Below are 19,751 nucleotides of genomic sequence, written 5' to 3' on the forward strand. Positions count from 1 at the left end.
GTATGTCAAACCATGGGAAGCAAATATGGATATCTCTCAAAGTAAACTTGGATCAAAATTCAATTGTAAGAATATTTGTTTTTATTGATTCATGTACGACAAATACAATATTCAAAGAGAAGAAATATTTCTCTCATTTAAATATGTGTAAGGCAGATGTTACTACAATCTCTGGTAGTAGTAATCTCATTGAAGGCTCTGGAAGAGCTACTATAACTCTGCCTAGGGGAACAATACTTATCATAGATAATGCAATGTTCTCCTCCAAGTCCAAGAAGAACTTGTTGAGTTTTAAAGATATCCGCCGAAATGGATATCATATTGAGACAATAGATGAGAATAACCTTGAATATCTCCTCGTTACCAAAAATGTCTTTGGCCAGAAAAGGGTTATTGAGAAGTTCCCATCTTTATCTTGTGGCCTGTATTGGACAAGAATTAGTGCAATTGAGGCACATTCTATCGTAAACCAAAAGGTTGTTGATTCCAATACTTTTGTACTTTGGCATGATCGATTGGGACATCCCGGATCAATTATGATGAGACGAATTATAGAAAACTCAAATGGACACCCATTAAAGAATTTAAAGATTCTATTAAATAATGAATTTTCTTGCACTTTTCGTTATCAAGGCAAGTTAATTATTAGACCATCACCAACAAAGGTTGGAATTGAGTCCCCTGCATTTTTGGAACGTATACAAGGGGACATTTGTGGACCTATTCACCCACCTAGTGGGTCGTTTAGATACTTTATAGTCTTAATAGATGCATCTTCTAGATGGTCTCATGTGTGCCTATTTTCATCTCGCAACCTGGAGTTTGCAAAATTAATAGCACAAATAATCCGATTACAGGCACAATTTCCCGATTATCCAATTAAGTCTATTAGACTTGATAATGCTGCTGAGTTTTTATCCCAAACATTTAATGATTATTGCTTATCAATTGGGATAAAAGTTGAACATCTTGTAACTCATGTTCACACTCAAAATGGCCTTGCAGAGTCTTTTATTAAACGTCTTCAAATTGATAGCAAGACTGTTACTCATGAAAACGAGGTTACCTACTTCTGTTTGGGGTCATGCCATTTTGCATGCATCAATGCTAGTTCGTCTCAAACCGATAAATTATCATAAATATTCTCCGTCGCAATTAGTTATGGGTCATGAACCTAATATATCTCATTTAAGAATTTTTTGGATGCGCATTATATGTGCTTGTAGCACAGCCATATCGCATCAAGATGGGTCCCCAAAGAAGGTTAGGAATATATGTTCGGTTTGAATCGCCCTCCATTATTCACTACCTCGAAACATTAACGGGAGATTTATTCGCTGCTCGATTTGCAGATTATCGATTCGATGAGGTATTTTTCCCAAAATTAGGGAGAGAAAATGGTGAAACCGAATAGGAAATTTTGTGAAAAATCCATCATTGTCTCATCTTGATCCACGTGCCTCTATATATGAAAAAGAGGTGCAAAATATTATTCATTTGCAAAAAATAGCAAATCAAATGCCAGACGCATTTACGGATCTGAAAAGAATAACAAAATCATATATCCCTACAGACAATGTTCCAATCCGTATTGATGTCCATGTTAGACAATCTTCTAGTGTCATAGCTAATGAGTCAAAAACACGCCTAAAGCGTGGCAGACCATTGGGTTCTAAGGATCGAAATCCTAGAAAAATAAAAATAAATGATCAAGTTGACACTACGAAAGAGTCTCATGAAGAAATACACAATTTAACCAATCCTGAGATTCATGAGGAAATCACTAAGCCTAAAACTCAAGAAAATAAGGAACTATCAATAAATCCAATCGATATTGAGATGAATTTGAATCGATCGAATATAGTGGTGGATTATGTCTTTGCATATAATGTTGCATCTAGTATTATACAACATAGTTAGGATCTTGAACCTCAATATGTTGGAGAATGTCGACAAAGACGTGATTGGCCAAAATGGCAAGAACCAATCTAATTAGAGTTGAATTCAATTGCGAAACGTGAAGTTCTTAGGCCTGTAGTCCAAACACCTAATGGTGTTAAGCCTGTTGGATATAAATGGGTCTTTGTACGCAAGAGGAATGAGAAAAATGAGGTACAAAGATATAAGGCACGCCTTGTTGCATATGGAATTTCACAAAGGCCCGGTGTTGATTATTGTCATGACCCAAAACTCGCTAAAGGTCGTGATGGCACCCAACGTCGTTGTTAGGCAAGCCAACGATGGACTATCAGCTTAATTATTTATTTTATTATTTTTAAAATCATAAATCTTATTAGATAGAGAGATCAATACATAAAAATAGCAGATACGTACGATTTAAATGAAATAATAAGTAAAAGTGTGTCAATGTAAGGCAAACCGCACACAAATTCTAGAACACCCCAGAACCTAATATCACAAGTGCATGAGCATATACTAGGAAGTACAATAACAATACATCATTTGTATGTAATACATGGTAGACAGGATAAAGTAAATAATTATGATGGAAACCATGTGTGTTGTGAATCGTAGCATGGAATACAACTCATTATAGAGTCCCCTCAGCAGCTGCGCCTACGCGCCCAAATGACCACGAAATGAACCTGTCAAATCATGCACATTAAGTGCAGAAGTACAGCATGAGTACGTAAATCAACGCGTACTCAGTAAGAATCTAGCCTAACCTCAAAGAGGTAGAGATGAGGGGTCGATATTGGTACTTACTAGTGGTCCAGTAAATCAAATATAATAAAGTAGACAAGTATGAAATATGGTAGGTAACAATGAGTACAGGTATAAGCAAATAATACGGTCTACAACTGAATAATGAACACCATGTTCTCAATTATCTGATACCTCCTCAATTGGAATACGTAATGGTCAGTACCAAATCAACGGTCACATATCAAGTCAGTAAACACATGAGTACGCGGACCTCTTATCAAGTATTCGCATAATTCTGCCGAGGCGAGCAGCCCGATCCCATAAGAGTGGTTCATAGTAATGCCAAGGCGAATGGCCAGATACCATAAGAATATGATACATGATACTGCCTAGGCGAACGGTCCGATCCCATAAGAATGTTTTACGATATCCTGCAAGGGCGAACGGCACGATCCCATAAGAGTGTGATATATAATCCTGCCGAGGCGAATGACTCGATACTATAAGAATATGATACCCTATCGAGGCGAACGACCCGATCCCATAAGAGTATGTTACATGATACCGCCGAGGCAAATGGCCCGATCCCATTAGAATAAGAAGCTTTAACGGGTCCTTGACCCCACTCACGAATATACGTGTGAGTTATGAAATTAGGAAACTTTTCGATGAATATGCACAACACGGAAGAGATTCGTAAGGGAAGCACAATTATTCCGCGGTTAATCAAGTAGCTCTTGAAATCTCTACAATAGCGAGTCTATCACTCTACGCAATCCTAGTCTCAGGTCGTAAGGTGAAATCAAGTAATTAAGCAGGCAAGAATATTTCAACTAGTACAAATAAATCATGGCGTGAATCCTAGTCTACCCGGACAAAATCAAAAATTCTAGCATGTGCACGGACACTCGTCACCTCATACGTGCACAGCTCCCACAACATGTATCATATAACAATAATAACACCTACGGGGTAATTTCCCCCTCACAAGGTTATACAAGAGACTTACCTTGCTTCGAAATTCCATAACCGGCTCCAACATCTTTCTAACATCTCAAACCGATGGCCATCAATTCAAAGCTAGTCAAACAATTTGCAAATCAATCAAAATATATCCCAATGCGTACAATTTAACAATTTATAATGATTCCCAACTCCGCTCGAAAAGTCAACAAAGTCAACCCTCAGGCCCACGTGCCCGGATTCTGAAAATGTTCGAAGATAAACATTACCATAATATTACGAACTCAAATATATAATTTATTCCTAATTCCACTTCCAAAATCATGGTCAAAATCAAAAAATTATCAATTCTAGATTTTTCTCTTAAAATCCCATAGTTTCCATGAATTTCCATGTTAAAATGTATACATAATTCAAGTATTTAACTTGCAATAGGTGGGAATCACTTGCCTCGTATTGCTCGATGAGAATGCCCTCAAAATAGCTCCCCAAATGCGGCTAACCCAAGTGAAAAATAAAAGAAAAATAGCCAAATCTCGCTCTTAAATCCAAATGTGCCCAGAACATCCCGCTTTTGTGGTCCCATGGTCACTTTTGAGACAGCCGCTTCTGCGGCATCAAGCTCTTACCTGCGAGAACACAACCCAGGTTGCCAATTGCATATGCGGCCCCTTCAACACTTCTGCGTTCACGCTTCTGCGTCACCTCATCCGCAGGTGCGGTTCCGCTTCTGCGGAAACTTGACCGCATCTGCGGTCCCAGTCCTCCCCAACAAAATTCGCTTATGTGCTTGCCTTGCGCTTCTGCAGCGTCGCATCTGCGGCCCTTTTCCGCAGGTGCGATTGCATCAGTACACATGCCCTTCAGCAATACAACAAAGCTCCAAAGTGATCCGTGACTCATCCGAAACACACCCGAGGCCCCCCGGGACACCGTCCGAACTTACCAACAAGTTCCATAACATAACACGGACCTGCTCGAGGCCTCAAATCACATCAAACATCATCAAAACTGTGAATCGGCGATTGAAACCTTTCTTTAAACTTTTAAACTTCACCGAACGCGTCCGAATTATACTTAAACATCATGGAATGATGCCAAATTTTGCGTACAAGTCACAAATCACGATACGAACTTATTCCAAGGATCGGAACTCCAAACGGACATCGATAACCCCAAAATTCACTTCAAATCAAACTTAAAAGATTCTTAAACTTTCGAGATGCCAACTTTTCATAATAGGCGCTGAAATGCTCCCAAACTATCCGATACTCAACTCGAACATATGCCCAAGTCCGAAATCATCATACGAACCTATTGGAACCTTCAAATCCCGATTCCGAGGTTGTTTACTCAAAAGTCAAACCTTCGTCAACTCTTCCAACTTAAAGCTTCCGAATTGAGAATTTTCCATCCGAATCAACTCCGAACTTCCCGAAATTCAACCCCGACCACACGTACAAATCAAAATACATTAAGTGAATCTACTCAAGGCCTCAAACCGTCGAACGACATGCTAGAGCTCAAAATGATTGGTTGGGTCATTACATTCTTCCCCACTTAAACATACGTTCGTCCTTGAACGTGCCAAGAATCGTTCCACAGTTGCCCAAAATCATTGTTTGACACCTCGTTCACCTACTCGTGCCACCACAACCCACGTGAGAACATTATCTCGAGCCAGACTGAAGATCCTCCTTATTACTTTAGCTAACAAGCCTTAGGACCAAATTCCAACATCCAAAATTCTCCACGAGACCTGATTCCAACATACTAACACCGTAACAATCTCAACCCACTGTAACAAATATGATCATACACCCATTGTGAGATCACACAATGCACCGTACAATTCGTATGTCCATAATAACATCCTCTGACTACAATAGCTGCAAATTCACGAACCAGATGCCCGTAGTATACCTCATAATACATATAAGCCCATTCTCAACTCTCATAATTATAACGATGAAAGAGATGTGCAAGAGTTCATAACCACCCGTGAAATCAATAACTCATAGATTTTCTCCGCTTGACAAGAACCATTACCTTATTCTGAACTGAATAGTGGCATTTTCTTCTTTAATATACCCTACATATACCCGATCTCACTGATCTCAGGTCCAATAACTTTGTCTCACCCAGTACAAGTTGCCCGGGAAAAAATCCACCTCAAATACTGTCTAAAATCTCATTATCACGCCAACAAGCTACAACTTGATTATGACACATAAGGAATAACGAACTCTGGCAAGGAACTACCCAGTCTGCGTAATGAATAAAATAGCCAAACAGCTGTTATGAACCTTTCTCAGAGATGAGAAACAAGACACACAAAAATAAGTATAGGGAACCGTACTCAATATCTCACTGTTGCGGTGTGCAACCTGATCTACACATAATACCATTGCGGCGTGCAACCTGATCCATACATCATACCCGTGGCGGCGTGCCTCCTAATTCGCACATAACAATTAATAAGGAAATACCCATCAATCCACAATGCTCATACCTACGAAATACCCGAGTATCGACCACAAGAACACCAAGTGCATAAATACAACCCTGGGGAGATGGATAGCGCCATGCATTACAAAATCCAAGCACGACTAAGGTGCAACAAACGACAAGCTACATGGGGCCACAACACACGCATGGATAATCAAGTCGCCTCACAACCCACATGGAATATTAGAGTATTACAGAGAATAGATGACGACAGGAATAACATCCAACACCCGAAGACTCCTCCATAAGCAGTGATATGCTGAATGAACACATATGACCTGATGTAGAGCATACAATTCACATTAGTTCTAATAGAGGACCTCAAGCTGATTCTGATCATCCCATACTGGGCCAATAACCTTTCAAGGATCCACAATGACTCTATTCATGACACATAAGAGCAGCCGTCAAATCTGGAACAAACTCCCACAGTCCATAACCAAAGGAATAGAGCACCTCTCAGTCATAATCTCTCCCATTGGCGACAACACCAAAATCTCCATACTTGTTTTAAATCTCTAATAATCGAATGACTAACACGTCATACTTATACGATCTTCCCGTGGGATATACTCCCACAACCTTCCGCACCAGGTAGTAAAATCTAAACATTAATGGCCATCGACCATGCTATTTCTATAATACCGGCCAAGCATGCGCATTTCAATACCCAACACTCATACCACAAAACAGACCATCCTCAGGCTGCCTGAAAATAGTGCCAACATACTCTGAACATCTAAAATCCTACCCTGCTCCTCCGAGCTCGTGACATTCTTATCAACACCGAACCTCAACCTTGATTCTCAACTTCCAATTTCCATACCGCTCAATGCACTTATCATGCCGCTACGTGAGAGTACAAGAATTTCATCATAACTCCTGAACCACCAATAGAATAAACACTTTATCATCTAGAACCCTTTCACTCAAAACATTTCAGAGGAACAATTGCAACACGCGACCGAATTCCCATAACCGTAGAAAATACAAACCTCAAGTTGTGGTCTAAACCACCATAACTCTTCCGAGACCCATCTACATATAACAGACCATCATAATCAAATACCTCCAAATCAATCAAATTACGGTGGTTATCAAGCCCATATGTACAACCACGAATCACCTGTATAGCTTAACATACCAAAGTAACTGATCATTTCCACAACCATTCTGATTCAACCCATCACTAACTGACCCAACTTCTTCCGATTTACTCTTGACTTACCTTCGAAATAATAATAGCTCCCTTCAAATACATAACAGACCTCAAACAACACTCATCCCGAGTGACCCCAAATCACGAGACCACATCGTCTCAACATCCATAAGCCATTTTATACCCTCTTCATGCACTCAATAGTACCTCCAACTGATAAATCGCACTGATTAGATCTTCTGTGAATCTAAAGTTGTTTCTCCCACTTCTCTAACACTGCACCGCAGACCCGATGATAACATAGAATACTTTAAGTACCCTTCACACTCTACTGTGAAACCTAGTCTTTAGCCACATAACGAACCCGAAAAATCCTTAAGCACTACACCTTAAATCTTGAATCCACTATGACCATTATTGAGAGTCGCCCACTCTAATACAGGCTCGATTATTTAACCAAATAACTAGTGCTCCGTTAGAATATGTGCACTCCCATGAAGTAACCATATGAACCCTTTTCCTTGCCCATCACATCCACAGAAGCATAACTTATGAGCCATCCTCAGCACCTGCACACAAATCAATAAGGCTAAATGTAACACATATACATCAAACTTCCTTATCCAAAATTTCTCGTCCTCTTGGTCATAACTAATCCAACAATGAACCGATAACCAGAAACTATACAGACACACGGCCATGTGACTCACTTATAGATAGTGGGCTCCCCCACTTAGATTTACACTACAATCACATAGATCCAAACCCCACAATGACCACTTCTTCCCAATTACCACAATCCTACATTGTTGCTCCGCCAAATTCCTCATAAGTTCTTGTTGGACTGATCATAACGCATCTCGAATTACCCGCCACAATCGTACACTCGACCTCCTAACCATCGTACCATCTTCTTCAAGCGATCCGAGCTCACCTCACAGTACGTTCATCCTATGTTAGGCAGAAAAGTAGAACTCTTCATAGGAACCTCATCAAAAATCACGAAAGCGCTAACCTGCTCACGGGAGATAGCCCACCTGTGTACCCTCATCTCGACCTCCTCTAACTTTATTGCTATAGTTGCATCCATCACAAAATCAACTAACCTCCCTAGGTCTGCACTAATTCGCCATTCGTAAGAATCCTTTCATTCATTAACATTACCCGAAGGTCCAACAATATGTTATCAAGCCCTTCTCGCCATATTCAAAATTTCCTAGGCATAGAAACCACCTCAGAGATCAGATTCTTCGAGCCAATTATGGAATACTCATCCACAATGTGACGATAATGGTCCGCCCGCATTCGCAGGGAATAGCATCATGTGCCGCATCCATAGCATCTTCACAACTCGTCGGTGCCAATTGATAACAAACACTCCACACTGTATAAGAATGAGTAGGAAGGGAATGAAGGCATAAACTTCAATGGAATCAAACCGCATGATGAGGAATCAAGAAGGGAAGTGCTCCTAACAGCCTTGTAGCCTCTCAAAGATAAGTACAGACGTTTCCGTACCAATCCGCAAGACTCTACTAGACTTGCTCATAACTCGTGAGACCTAAGAGAACCTAATGCTCTAATACCAAGCTGTCACGACCCAAAACTCGCTATAGGTCGTGATGGCGCCCAACGTCGCCGTTAGGCAAGCCAACGGTGAACTATCAGCTTAATTATTCATTTTATTATTTTTGAAATCATGAATCTTATTAAACAGAGAGATCAATGCATAAAAAATAGTAAATACATACTATTTAAATGAAATAATAAGTAAAAGTGTGTCAATGTAAGGCAAACCGTACACAAATTCTAGAACACCCCAAAACCTGATGTCACAAGTGCATGAGCATCTACTAGAAAGTATAACAACAATACATCATCTGTCTGGAATACAAGGTAGACAGGATAAAGTAAAAAATTATGATGGAAACCCTGTGTGCTGCGAATTGTAGCATGGAATACAACTCAACATAGAGTCCCCTCAGCAGCTGCGCCTACGCGCCCAAATGACCACCAAATGAAATTGTCAAATCCTGCACATTAAGTGCAGAAGTGCAGCATGAGTACGTAAATCAACGCGTACCCAGTAAGTATCTAGCCTAACCCCGAAGAGGTAGTGACGAGGGGTCGACATTAACACTTACTAGTGGTCCAGTAAATCAAATATAATAAAGTAGACAAGTATGAAACATGGTAGGTAACAATGAGTACAGGTATAGGCAAATAATACGGTCTACAACTGAATAATGAACACCAAGTTCTCAATTATCGGGTACCTTCTCAATTGGAATACGTAATGGTCAATACCAGATCAACAGTCACATCTTAAGTTAGGAAACACGTGAGTATGTGGACTCCTTATCAAGTATTTGCATGATTCTGTCGAGACGAACGGCCCGATCCCATAAGAATATGATACATGAAACTGCCGAGGCGAACGGCCCGATCCCATACGAGTGTGTTATGATATCCTTCCAAGGCGAACGTCCTGATCCCATAAGAATTTGATACATAATCCTGTCGAGGCGAACGACCCAATCCCATAAGAATATGATACCTTGACGAAGCGAACGACCCGATCCCATAAGAGTGTGTTACATGATACCGCCGAGGCGAACGACCCGATCCTATTAGAATAAGAATCTTTAACGGGTGTTTGACCCCATTCACGAATATACGTGTGAGTTATGAAATTAAGGAAACTTTTTGATGAATACGCACAACGCGGAAGAGATTCGTAAGGGAAGTACAATTATTCTGCGGGTAATCAAGTAGCTCGACAAATCGCTACAATAGCGAGTCTATCACTCTATGCAATCCTAGTCTTAGGTCGTAACGCGAAATCAAGTAACTAAGCAGGAAAGAATAACTCAACTAGTACAAATAAAGCATGGCGTGAATCCTAGTCTACCCGGACATAATCAGGAATTCTAGCATTCATACAGACACTTGTCACCTCATACATGCGCAGCTCCCACAACATATAGCATATAATAAGAATAACACCTATAGGGTAATTTCCCACTCACAAGGTTAGACAGGAGACTTATCTTGCTCCGGAGTTCCAAAATCGGCTCCAACGTCTCTCTAACACCTCGAACCGATGGCCATCAATTCAAAACTAGTCAAATAATATGCAAATCAATCAAAATATACCCCAATGCGTACAATTTAACAATTTATAATGATTCTAACTCCGTTCGAAAAGTCAATAAAGTCAACCCTCAGGCCGACGTGCTCGGATTTTGAAACTTTTCGAAGATAAACATTACCCATAATATTATGAACTCAAATATATAATTTATTCCTAATTCCATTTCCAAAATCGTGATCAAAATCCAAAATTATCAATTTTAGGTTTTTCTCTTAAAATCCCATAATTTCCATGTTAAAATCTATATATAATTCAAGTATTAACTTGCAATATGTGGGAATCACTTACCTCATGTTGCTCAATGAGAATCTCCTCAAAATAGCTCCCCAAATTCGGCCAACCCAAGTAAAAAATGAAAGAAAAAGAGCCAAATCCCACTCTTAAATCCAAGTCTGCCCAGAACATCCCGCTTTTGTGGTCCCATTGTCGCTTCTATGATAGCTGCTTCTGCAGTATCAAGCTCGCACCTGCGAGAACCCAGCCCAGGTCGTCGACCGCATCTGCGGCCCCTTCAGTGCTTCTGTGCTCACGCTTCTGTGTCGCCTCATCCGCAGGTGCAGTTTCACTTCTGCGAAAACTTGACCGCATCTGCGGTCCCAGTCCTCCCCAATAAAATCCGCTTCTGTGCTTTCCTGGACGTTTCTGCAGCGCCGCATCTGCGACCCTTTTTCCACAGGTATGATTGCATCAATACACAGGCCCTTCAGCAATACAACAAAGCTCCAAAGTGATCTGCGACTCGTCTGAAACACACCCGAGGCCCTCGAGACCCCATGCGAACTTACCAACAAGATCCATAACATCACACGGATCTTTTTGAGGCCCCAAATCATATCAAACATCATCAAAACTATTAATCGATGATCAAAACCTTTCTTTAAAATTTTAAACTTCGTCGAACGCGTCTGAATTATACTTAAACATTCCAGAATGATGCCAAATTTTGCATGCAAGTCACAAATCACAATACAAACCTATTTCAAGGCTGAGAACTCCAAACGGACATCGATAACACCAAAATTCACTTCAAATCAAACTTAAGAAATTCTTAAACTTTCGAAATGCCAACTTTCCATAATAAGCGCTGAAATACTTCCGTACCACCCGATACTCAACCCGAACATATGTCCAAGTCTAAAATCATCATACGAACCTATTGGAACCTTCAAATATTGATTCCGAGTTCGTTTACTCAAAATTCAAACCTTAGTCAACTCTTCCAACTTAAAGCTTCCAAATTGAGAATTTTCCATCCGAATCAACTCCGAACTTCCCAAAATTCAACTCCGACCACGTGTACAAACCATAATACATGAAGTGAAGCTACTCAAGGCCTCAAACCGTTGAACGATGCGCTAGATCTCAAAATGACCGGTCGGGTCGTTATAATTATAAAGAGACGTATTCTCCAATTATTGATGCAATAACGTTCCGTTATCTCATTAGTTTTGTTGTCCATGAAAAGATTGACATGCATTTAATGGAAGTGGTTACAATCTACCTTTATGGATCACTTGATAATGAGATATACATAAAAATTTCAGAGGGATTTAAAATGCCTGACGCACATAATTCAAAGTCCCGGGAAATGTTTTCGATCAAATTGCAAAGATCTTTGTATGGTCTAAAGCAATCAGGACAAATGGGGTATAGACATCTTAGTGAGTATTTATTAAAGGAAGTTTATATAAATAATGCCATTTGCCCATGTGTTTTTATAAAGAAAACAACATCGGAATTTGTTGTACTTGTCGTATATGTTGATGGAATAAATCTTATTGGAACTCCTATAGAACTCCAAACAGCAATTGATTATTTAAATAAGGAATTCAAGATAAAAGATCTTGGAAAGATAAAATTATATCTCGGTTTGCAAATTGAACATTTGAAAAACGGGATTTTTGTTCATGAATCTACCTACACAGAAAAGGTATTGAAACGGTTTTACATAGATAGAGCACATCCATTAAGTACTCTGATGATTGTTCTATCACTTGATATGAATAAGGACTCGTTCTGACCTCAAGAAAAGAATGAAGAGCTTTTTGATCCTGAAGTACCATATCTTAGTGCAATTTGTGCACTAATGTATCTTGCTAACACTAAAAGGTCTGACATAACTGTTTTAGTTAATGTCTTAGCAAGGTATAGCTCTGCTCCTACAAGGAGACATTAGAATGTAATCAAACACATATTGTGGTATCTAAAAGAGACTACCGATATGGACTTATTTTATGACAATAATAGCAGTCCTGATCTTGTTGGTTATGCCGATGCAAGGTATTTATCCGACCCACACAAGGCTCGATCTCAAAAAGGATATGTGTTTACATGTGGAGGTACTGCTATATCTTGGCAATTGACTAAGCAATAAATCATGGCTACTTCATCTAATCATGCTGAGATAATTGCTATTCGTGAAGCAAGTCGAGAATGTGTATGGTTGAGGTCTATAATACATCTTATTAGAGACAAATGTGGTTTGAAGTGTGACAAACTACCCATAGTTTTGTATTAAGACAATGCAACATGCATAGCCCAATTAAAGGGAGGATTCATAAAAGAAGATAGGACAAATCACATTTCACCAAAGTTATTTTTCACACATGATCTTCAAAAAATGGTGATATCAATGTGCAACAGATTAGTTCAAGTGATAATATGGCTGATTTATTCACCAAATCTCTACCGACGTCAACCTTCAAGAAACTAGTGTACAAGATTGGGATGTGAAGGCTCAAGGATGTGAATTGATGCTCTCATCTGGTTGTGCCTCATGATTCTTTGAGTGCTCATGTGTATGTGTCCACACCTATGGAAGATTCTATTGTAGTATATCAGGTCTATCGCTCGTATGTGGTTACTATTTGAAGTTTTGAGACTAGCGTAGATCTCTTACTTCTTGATATGGTAGATTTTGATGTCATATTGGGTATGGATTGGTTGTCACCTTATCATGCTATATTCGATTGTCATGCCAAGACGGTGACCTTAGCCTTATCGGTGTTGCCTCTATTAGAGTAGAAGAGGACTCATTGCCATTCTACTAGCAAGGTTATCTCTTATGTGAAGGCTCGACATATGGTTGAGAAGGGGTGTCTAGCCCTACTTGGATTCCTTTATGATCGTATTTATTGATGATATCTTGATCTACTCCCGCAGTCGAGAGGAGCATGAGTGACATCTTCGGATTGTACTTCAGACTCTGAGAGATAGCCAATTATATGCCAAGTTTTTAAATTGCGAGTTTTGTTTAGACTCAATCGCATTTTTGGGGCACGTCGTATCGGCAGAGGTCATAAAGGTGGATCCTAAGAAGGTTGAGGCAGTTCAGAACTCCCATATCAGCTACAGAGATCCGGAGTTTCCGGGGTTTGGCGGGTTATTATCACCGGTTCGTGGAGGGGTTTTCATCTATAGCAGCCTCATTGACCAGATTAACCCAGAAGGGTGCCCCGTTCAAATAGTTAGACGAGTGTGAGTTGAGCTTTCAGAAGCTTAAGACTGCTTTGACTATGGCGTCGGTATTAGTGTTTCCTACAGGTTTATGATCTTACACGGTGTGTTGTGATGCATCTCATGTTAGGCTCGGTGCAGTTTTGATACAGGATAGTAAGGTGATCGCAAATGCATCGCGGAAGTTGAAGGTTCATGAGAAGAATTACCATGTTCATGACTTAGAATAGGCAGTCATTGTTTATGCGCTGAAGATTTAGAGGCATTATCTTTACGGCGTATTGGGTATTCACGGATCATCAGAGTCTAATGTATTTGTTCAAGCAAAAGGATCTCAAATTGAGGTAGAGGAGGTGGTTGGATATGTTGAAAGGCTATGATATCACCATTTTGTATCACTCCGAGAAGGCCAATATGGTGGTTGATGCCTTGAGTAGAAAGGTAGTGAGTATGGGCAGCCTTGCATACATCCCAGTTGGTGAAAGACCACTTGCATCAGATATTCAGTCTTTGACCAATCAGTTCATGAGTTTAGACACTTCAGAGCCCAGTCGTGTTCTAGCTTGTCCAGTCGCTCGGTCTTCCTTGTATGAGCGCATCAGAGAGCGGCAGTATGATGACCCTCATTTGCTTGTCCACAGGGACACGGTATGGCACGGTGGTGCCAAGTAGGTCACTGTTGGAGATGATGGGGTTTTGAGGATACAGGGTCGTATTTGTGTGCCCAATGTGGATGGCCTTCGTGAGTTGATTCTTGAGGAGGCCCACAGTTCCCGGTATTTTATTCATCAGGGTGCCACTAAGATGTATCAGGACTTGCGGCAGCATTATTGGTGGAGAGGGATGAAGAAAGATATAGTTGCATATGTAGCTCGGTGTCTAAATTGTCAGCAAGTAAAGTACGAGCATCAGAGACCTGGTGGTTTGCTTCATAAGTTAGAGATTCCTGAGTGAAAGTGGGAGCGTATCACTATGGATTTTGTTGTTGGACTCCCACAGACTCAGAGGAATTTTGATGTGGTATGGGTCATTGTGGACAGGCTGACCAAGTCAGCACATTTTATTCATGTGGCAGTTACCTATTCTTCAGAGCGGTTGGCTGAGATCTACATCCGCAAGATCGTCCATCTTCACGGTGTGCCCGTGTCTATCATTTCTGATCGAGGTGCGCAGTTCACCTCATACTTTTGGAGAGCAGTACAACGTGAGTTGGGCACGCAGGTTGAGTTGAGCATAGCACTTCATCCCCAGACGGATGGACAGTCCGAGCGCACTATTCAAATATTGGAGGACATGCTTCGCACTTGTGTTATGGATTTCGGGGGTTCTTGGGACCCGTTCTTGCCATTTACAGAGTTCGCCTACAACAACAGCTACCAGTCAAGCATTCAGATGGCTCCCAATGAGGCATTATACGGGAGGAGGTATCGTTCGCCAGTTGGATAGTTCGAGTCGGGGGAGGCTAGGTTGTTGGGTACAGATTTGGTACAGGATGCCTTGGATAAGGTCAAGATTATTCAGGATCGACTTCGCATAGCTCAGTCTAGGAAAAGAGTTATGTCTACCGTAGAGTTCGTGATGTTTCATTCATGGTCGGAGAGAGGGTGTTGCTCCGAGTTTTACCCATGAAGGGTGTGATGAGGTTCGGAAAGAAGGGCAAGTTGAGCCCTAGGTACATCGGGCCTTATGAGATTCTTGAGAGAGTGGGTGAGGTGGCCTACAGGCTCGCATTTCCACCTAGTTTATCAGCAGTTCATCTGGTGTTTCATGTATCTATGCTTCGAAAGTATCACGGTGATCCGTCCCATGTGTTGAATTTCAGCTCAGTCCAGTTGGACAAGGATTTGACTTATGAGGAGGAGTCGGTGGCTATTCTAGCCTGGCAGGTCCGACAGTTGAGGTCAAAGAGTTATCCTTCAGTTCGAGTGCAGTGGAGAGGTTAACCGATCGAGGTAGCCACTTGGGAGTCCAGGTCGGACATGAAGAGTAGATATCCACACCTTTTCACCAGTACAGGTACTTTCTATGTCCGTTCGAGGATGAACGTTTGTTTTAGAGGTGGAGAATGTGATGACCCGATAGGCCATCTAGAGTTTTAACCCTTAATTCTGTGCTTTGAAACCTCAAATCGCTCTTTTTAGCATTTCTCGATTTGCGTGCGTAGTTCGTGTCTTTTTCGGAAGGCTTTTATGTGAAAAATTGATTAAAATATGAATTCGTGCCTTAAAAATTTATTTGAGTTAACTTCGTTCAATGTTTTGAGCAAACGGACCCGGATCCATATTTTGACGGTCCAGGTGGGTCCGTATCGTGATTTGGGACTTGGGCGTATGCCTGGAATCAAATTCGGAGGTCCCTAGCTCGAGTTATCGCAATTTGTTAGAAATTTAAAGTTTAAAGGTTTCAAGAATTTATAAATTTGACCGAAGTTTGACTTTATTGCTACCGGGTCCGGATATTGGTTCCGGAGCTTGGTATAGGTTCATTACTATATTTATGACCTGTCTGCAAAATTTGGTGAAAAAGAGAGTTGATTTGACGTGGTTCGGACATCCGGTTGTTAAAATAAAAATTCTTAAGCTTTATTGAAAATTTCATTCATGTTGGTGTCTGATTTGTAGTTCTAGGGGTTATTTTGGTATTTTGATCACGCGAGCAAGTTCGTATAATATTTTTGGACTTGTGTGCATGTTTGTTTTGGAGCCCCGAGTGCTCGAGTGAGTTTCGGGTAAGTTAGGGATGGTTTGAACTTAGAAAATTCTAGTTTTCTTAGCTTCTGTTGTCATCTGGTATCTTCTTCTTCGCGATCGCGAAGGTACTCCCACGATCACGAAGAGTAAATTGGGCTGGGGGTGGACTTCCTTAATCGCGAATGCGATAGGGCCGTGAATGCGGAGCAATGTGGGACTTACCCTTCGCGAACATGACCAGCTTCTCGCGAATGCGTAGGGCGTTGGACCTGGGGAGGGGGCAGTGTGTTACTCCACGCAAACGCGAGACTAGGCTCACGAACGCGGAGGTGTGGGGGACTAAACCTACGCGAACGCGTAGAGTACCTCGCGATCGCATAAGCCAAATAGGCAATGCTCTTCGCGAACGCGTCAGGTTTCTCGCGATCGCAATGAACACCTAACGCCCAGTCATTTAAACATTTCAAAAACGGGATTTCATCCATTTTTCACAAACTTTCCATTAGAGCTCGGTCTAGAGGCGATTTTGAAGAGAAAACTCATCACCAATTCATAGGTTTACACTTTAACTCATTTTCTTCCATTTCTAACATCACCCATTAATTTCTAACCTTAATCTTTGTTCTTCCATGGTAGAAAACTAGGGATTTAGGAAGAATTGGGAGTTTTGGAAATTTGGAATTTAGACCTCAATTTGGGATCGAATTTCGAAACTAATCATATAATCGGGAAGTGAGTATTCGTTTTAGTTATGATTCATATTCTTTTTTTGAAGTTTATTATGTTGACGCTGGATAATCATGATATTTTACAGAACTTGTGTTTACGCCAAAAAGGATAATGCATTACAACCTCTGTTTGAATTTGGTGTATTGCATGTCGGCAAGAAGGAGTTGTTCCACATGCTTGCCTACAAAGGTCAATCCATAACTGATTCGGTACGTTAAAGTAAAATACATCGAATATTTAGGTATAATTATTTCCAATTTAGGAGTATTTATTTGGATAGAGTGAATGTAAAATAACAATAGTTTTGTTTTGGGGGCATAAATGAAGTATATGTTGTGATTATATATGATTTTATAAATATCCTTTTTATATTATTGACAGCATATGGACGTCTTATTTTACTATTTGAGGAAAAGGGGCAAATATGATCCTGATGTTCACATCAAGTTCACAAGTACAAATTATCTATTTGATCTGAAGATTAAGGCTCTGTATAAGAAATTCATTGCACACAATAGAAATAACCTTTTTTTGAAACCTGAGCACGATATTGCCCGTTACATTCTTGGTGATGAAATGCTTTGTAGCAGCCCGTGGCACACCGTCGACCACATCTTATTCCCTATAAATGTTGTATACAATGATTACTGGGTACTGGCAGTACTGTCTTTCAAAGAAAGATGCATATTTCTTTTATGATTCAAAGGAAGATGCATCTCACAAATCCAAACTTCGCAAAGGAGTAGACGCATATGCTGTTATTATCCCATACTTCTTGTGCACTCTTGGTTTTTATGGCAAAAGGAATAATATCAAATTGAATAAGGGATCATTTAAAGATAAGACAAAGGAAGAACCATTTGATGTTGTTATGGTTGATGGTTTGCCAGTGCAGCAAGACGCGTAAGTTATATGAGTAATATATTTGTATATTATACTTTTAGAGTACAACATAATTTTTTTAGTGTGCAATGAATTTTTTTACAAAAAAAATTAGTATGCTTTAAATGCAGAGAATTGTTGAAAACCAAAGAAAACTTATGCAGACAGAAGAAATATGGAGGAACTCATTGGTTTTATTGAAACGAATATGGCTATATATAGCCTTACATAACCGATGTCTAAAGCTAAAACTATGTTTTTTAGAGTCTAACAAATTCTAATGACGTGAAGAACTCGACAAACAAAGAACTCTAATAATATTAGGAAGCTAAACACTAAAAGACTCCTAACAATTCCTCCCTTAAACTGAATGCTATAAGCACTCAGTTTATCTTAGACTTAAAATAAACTCCCAACAATTCTCGCAACTTCAAGAAGACATCCAGCCTAAGGGGCTTAGTCATCACATCAGCTAATTGTTCCTTTGTACCGCAGTAAACTAATTCCACAGTACCATCTTTTGTGAGTTCTCGCAGGAAATGAAAACGCACATCTATGTGCTTGCTGCGACCATGCATAACAGGATTTTTTGAAAGTTTATTTGCAGAAAATTATATCACAGTGAATAATAGATGTCTTGCCTTGATTAGGATCCAACTTTTCTAATACCCTCTTCAACCAAACAGCCTGGCATGCACATGAAGCAGCAGCTATAAATTCTGCTTCTGTAGTAGATAAACTCACTACTGGTTATTTCTTTGAAGACCAAGATGCTGCCCATGAGCTTAATAAAAACACATAGCCTGATGTGCTTTTTCTATCTTTCAAATCGCCAGCATAATCACTATCAGTGTAACCAACAAGTTCATCATCTCCTCCCTTCCAGTAAAATATGCCAAACTCAATTGTCCCCTTTAAATACCTTAACACCCTTTTTGCCGCCTGTAAATGAAGTTCAGTGGGATTCTCCATATATCTGCTAATAAGGCTCATCACAAACATCATATCCGGTCGAGTTGTCGTGAGATACATGAGACTACCTATAATTTGCTTACAATAAGTCTTATCCACCTTGATCTCGTCCGCATCTTTCATAAGCTTAGAGCCAAGAACAATTGGATTATGGACAAAATTGATTTTATCCATCCCAAACTTCTGCAGTACCTCCAATGCATATTTCTTTTGAGTGATAAAAATTTCATTTGATCTTTGATAAACTTCCAAACCAAGGAAATATCTCATTCTTCCAAGGTCTGTCATGTCAAACTCATGCTTCATGGAACCTTAAAATTCGGCAAACATTAACTCATCATTGCCAGTAAATATAAGATCATCAACATATAAACTTACAATTAATATTTTTTCATCTTTACTTGTCTTGATGAACAATGTATGCTCATAGTCACACTTTTCAAAACCTTCCTTCATGAAATAGGCTTCTATGCGGTTGTACCAAGCTCGCGGCGCTTGCTTAAGCCCATAAAGTGCCTTTTTTAACTTATATACTTTCTATTCATTTTCCCTCTGCACATAACCACAAGGT

The 19,751-nt window shown here is 40.1% G+C and overlaps 1 protein-coding gene across 1 annotated transcript; it reads right to left on the minus strand.

The window, feature by feature from the left end:
• Nucleotides 1-18,958: 18,958 nt before the first annotated feature.
• On the minus strand, nt 18,959-19,486 carry LOC108943978 (secreted RxLR effector protein 161-like). The gene has a single exon (XM_018768590.1). It carries the CDS (start codon nt 19,484-19,486, stop codon nt 18,959-18,961), a length of 528 nt encoding a protein of 175 aa, XP_018624106.1.
• Nucleotides 19,487-19,751: the final 265 nt, after the last annotated feature.

Source organism: Nicotiana tomentosiformis, chromosome 1, assembly GCF_000390325.3.
Source record: "Nicotiana tomentosiformis chromosome 1, ASM39032v3, whole genome shotgun sequence".
Classification (NCBI taxonomy): Eukaryota; Viridiplantae; Streptophyta; class Magnoliopsida; order Solanales; family Solanaceae; genus Nicotiana; species Nicotiana tomentosiformis.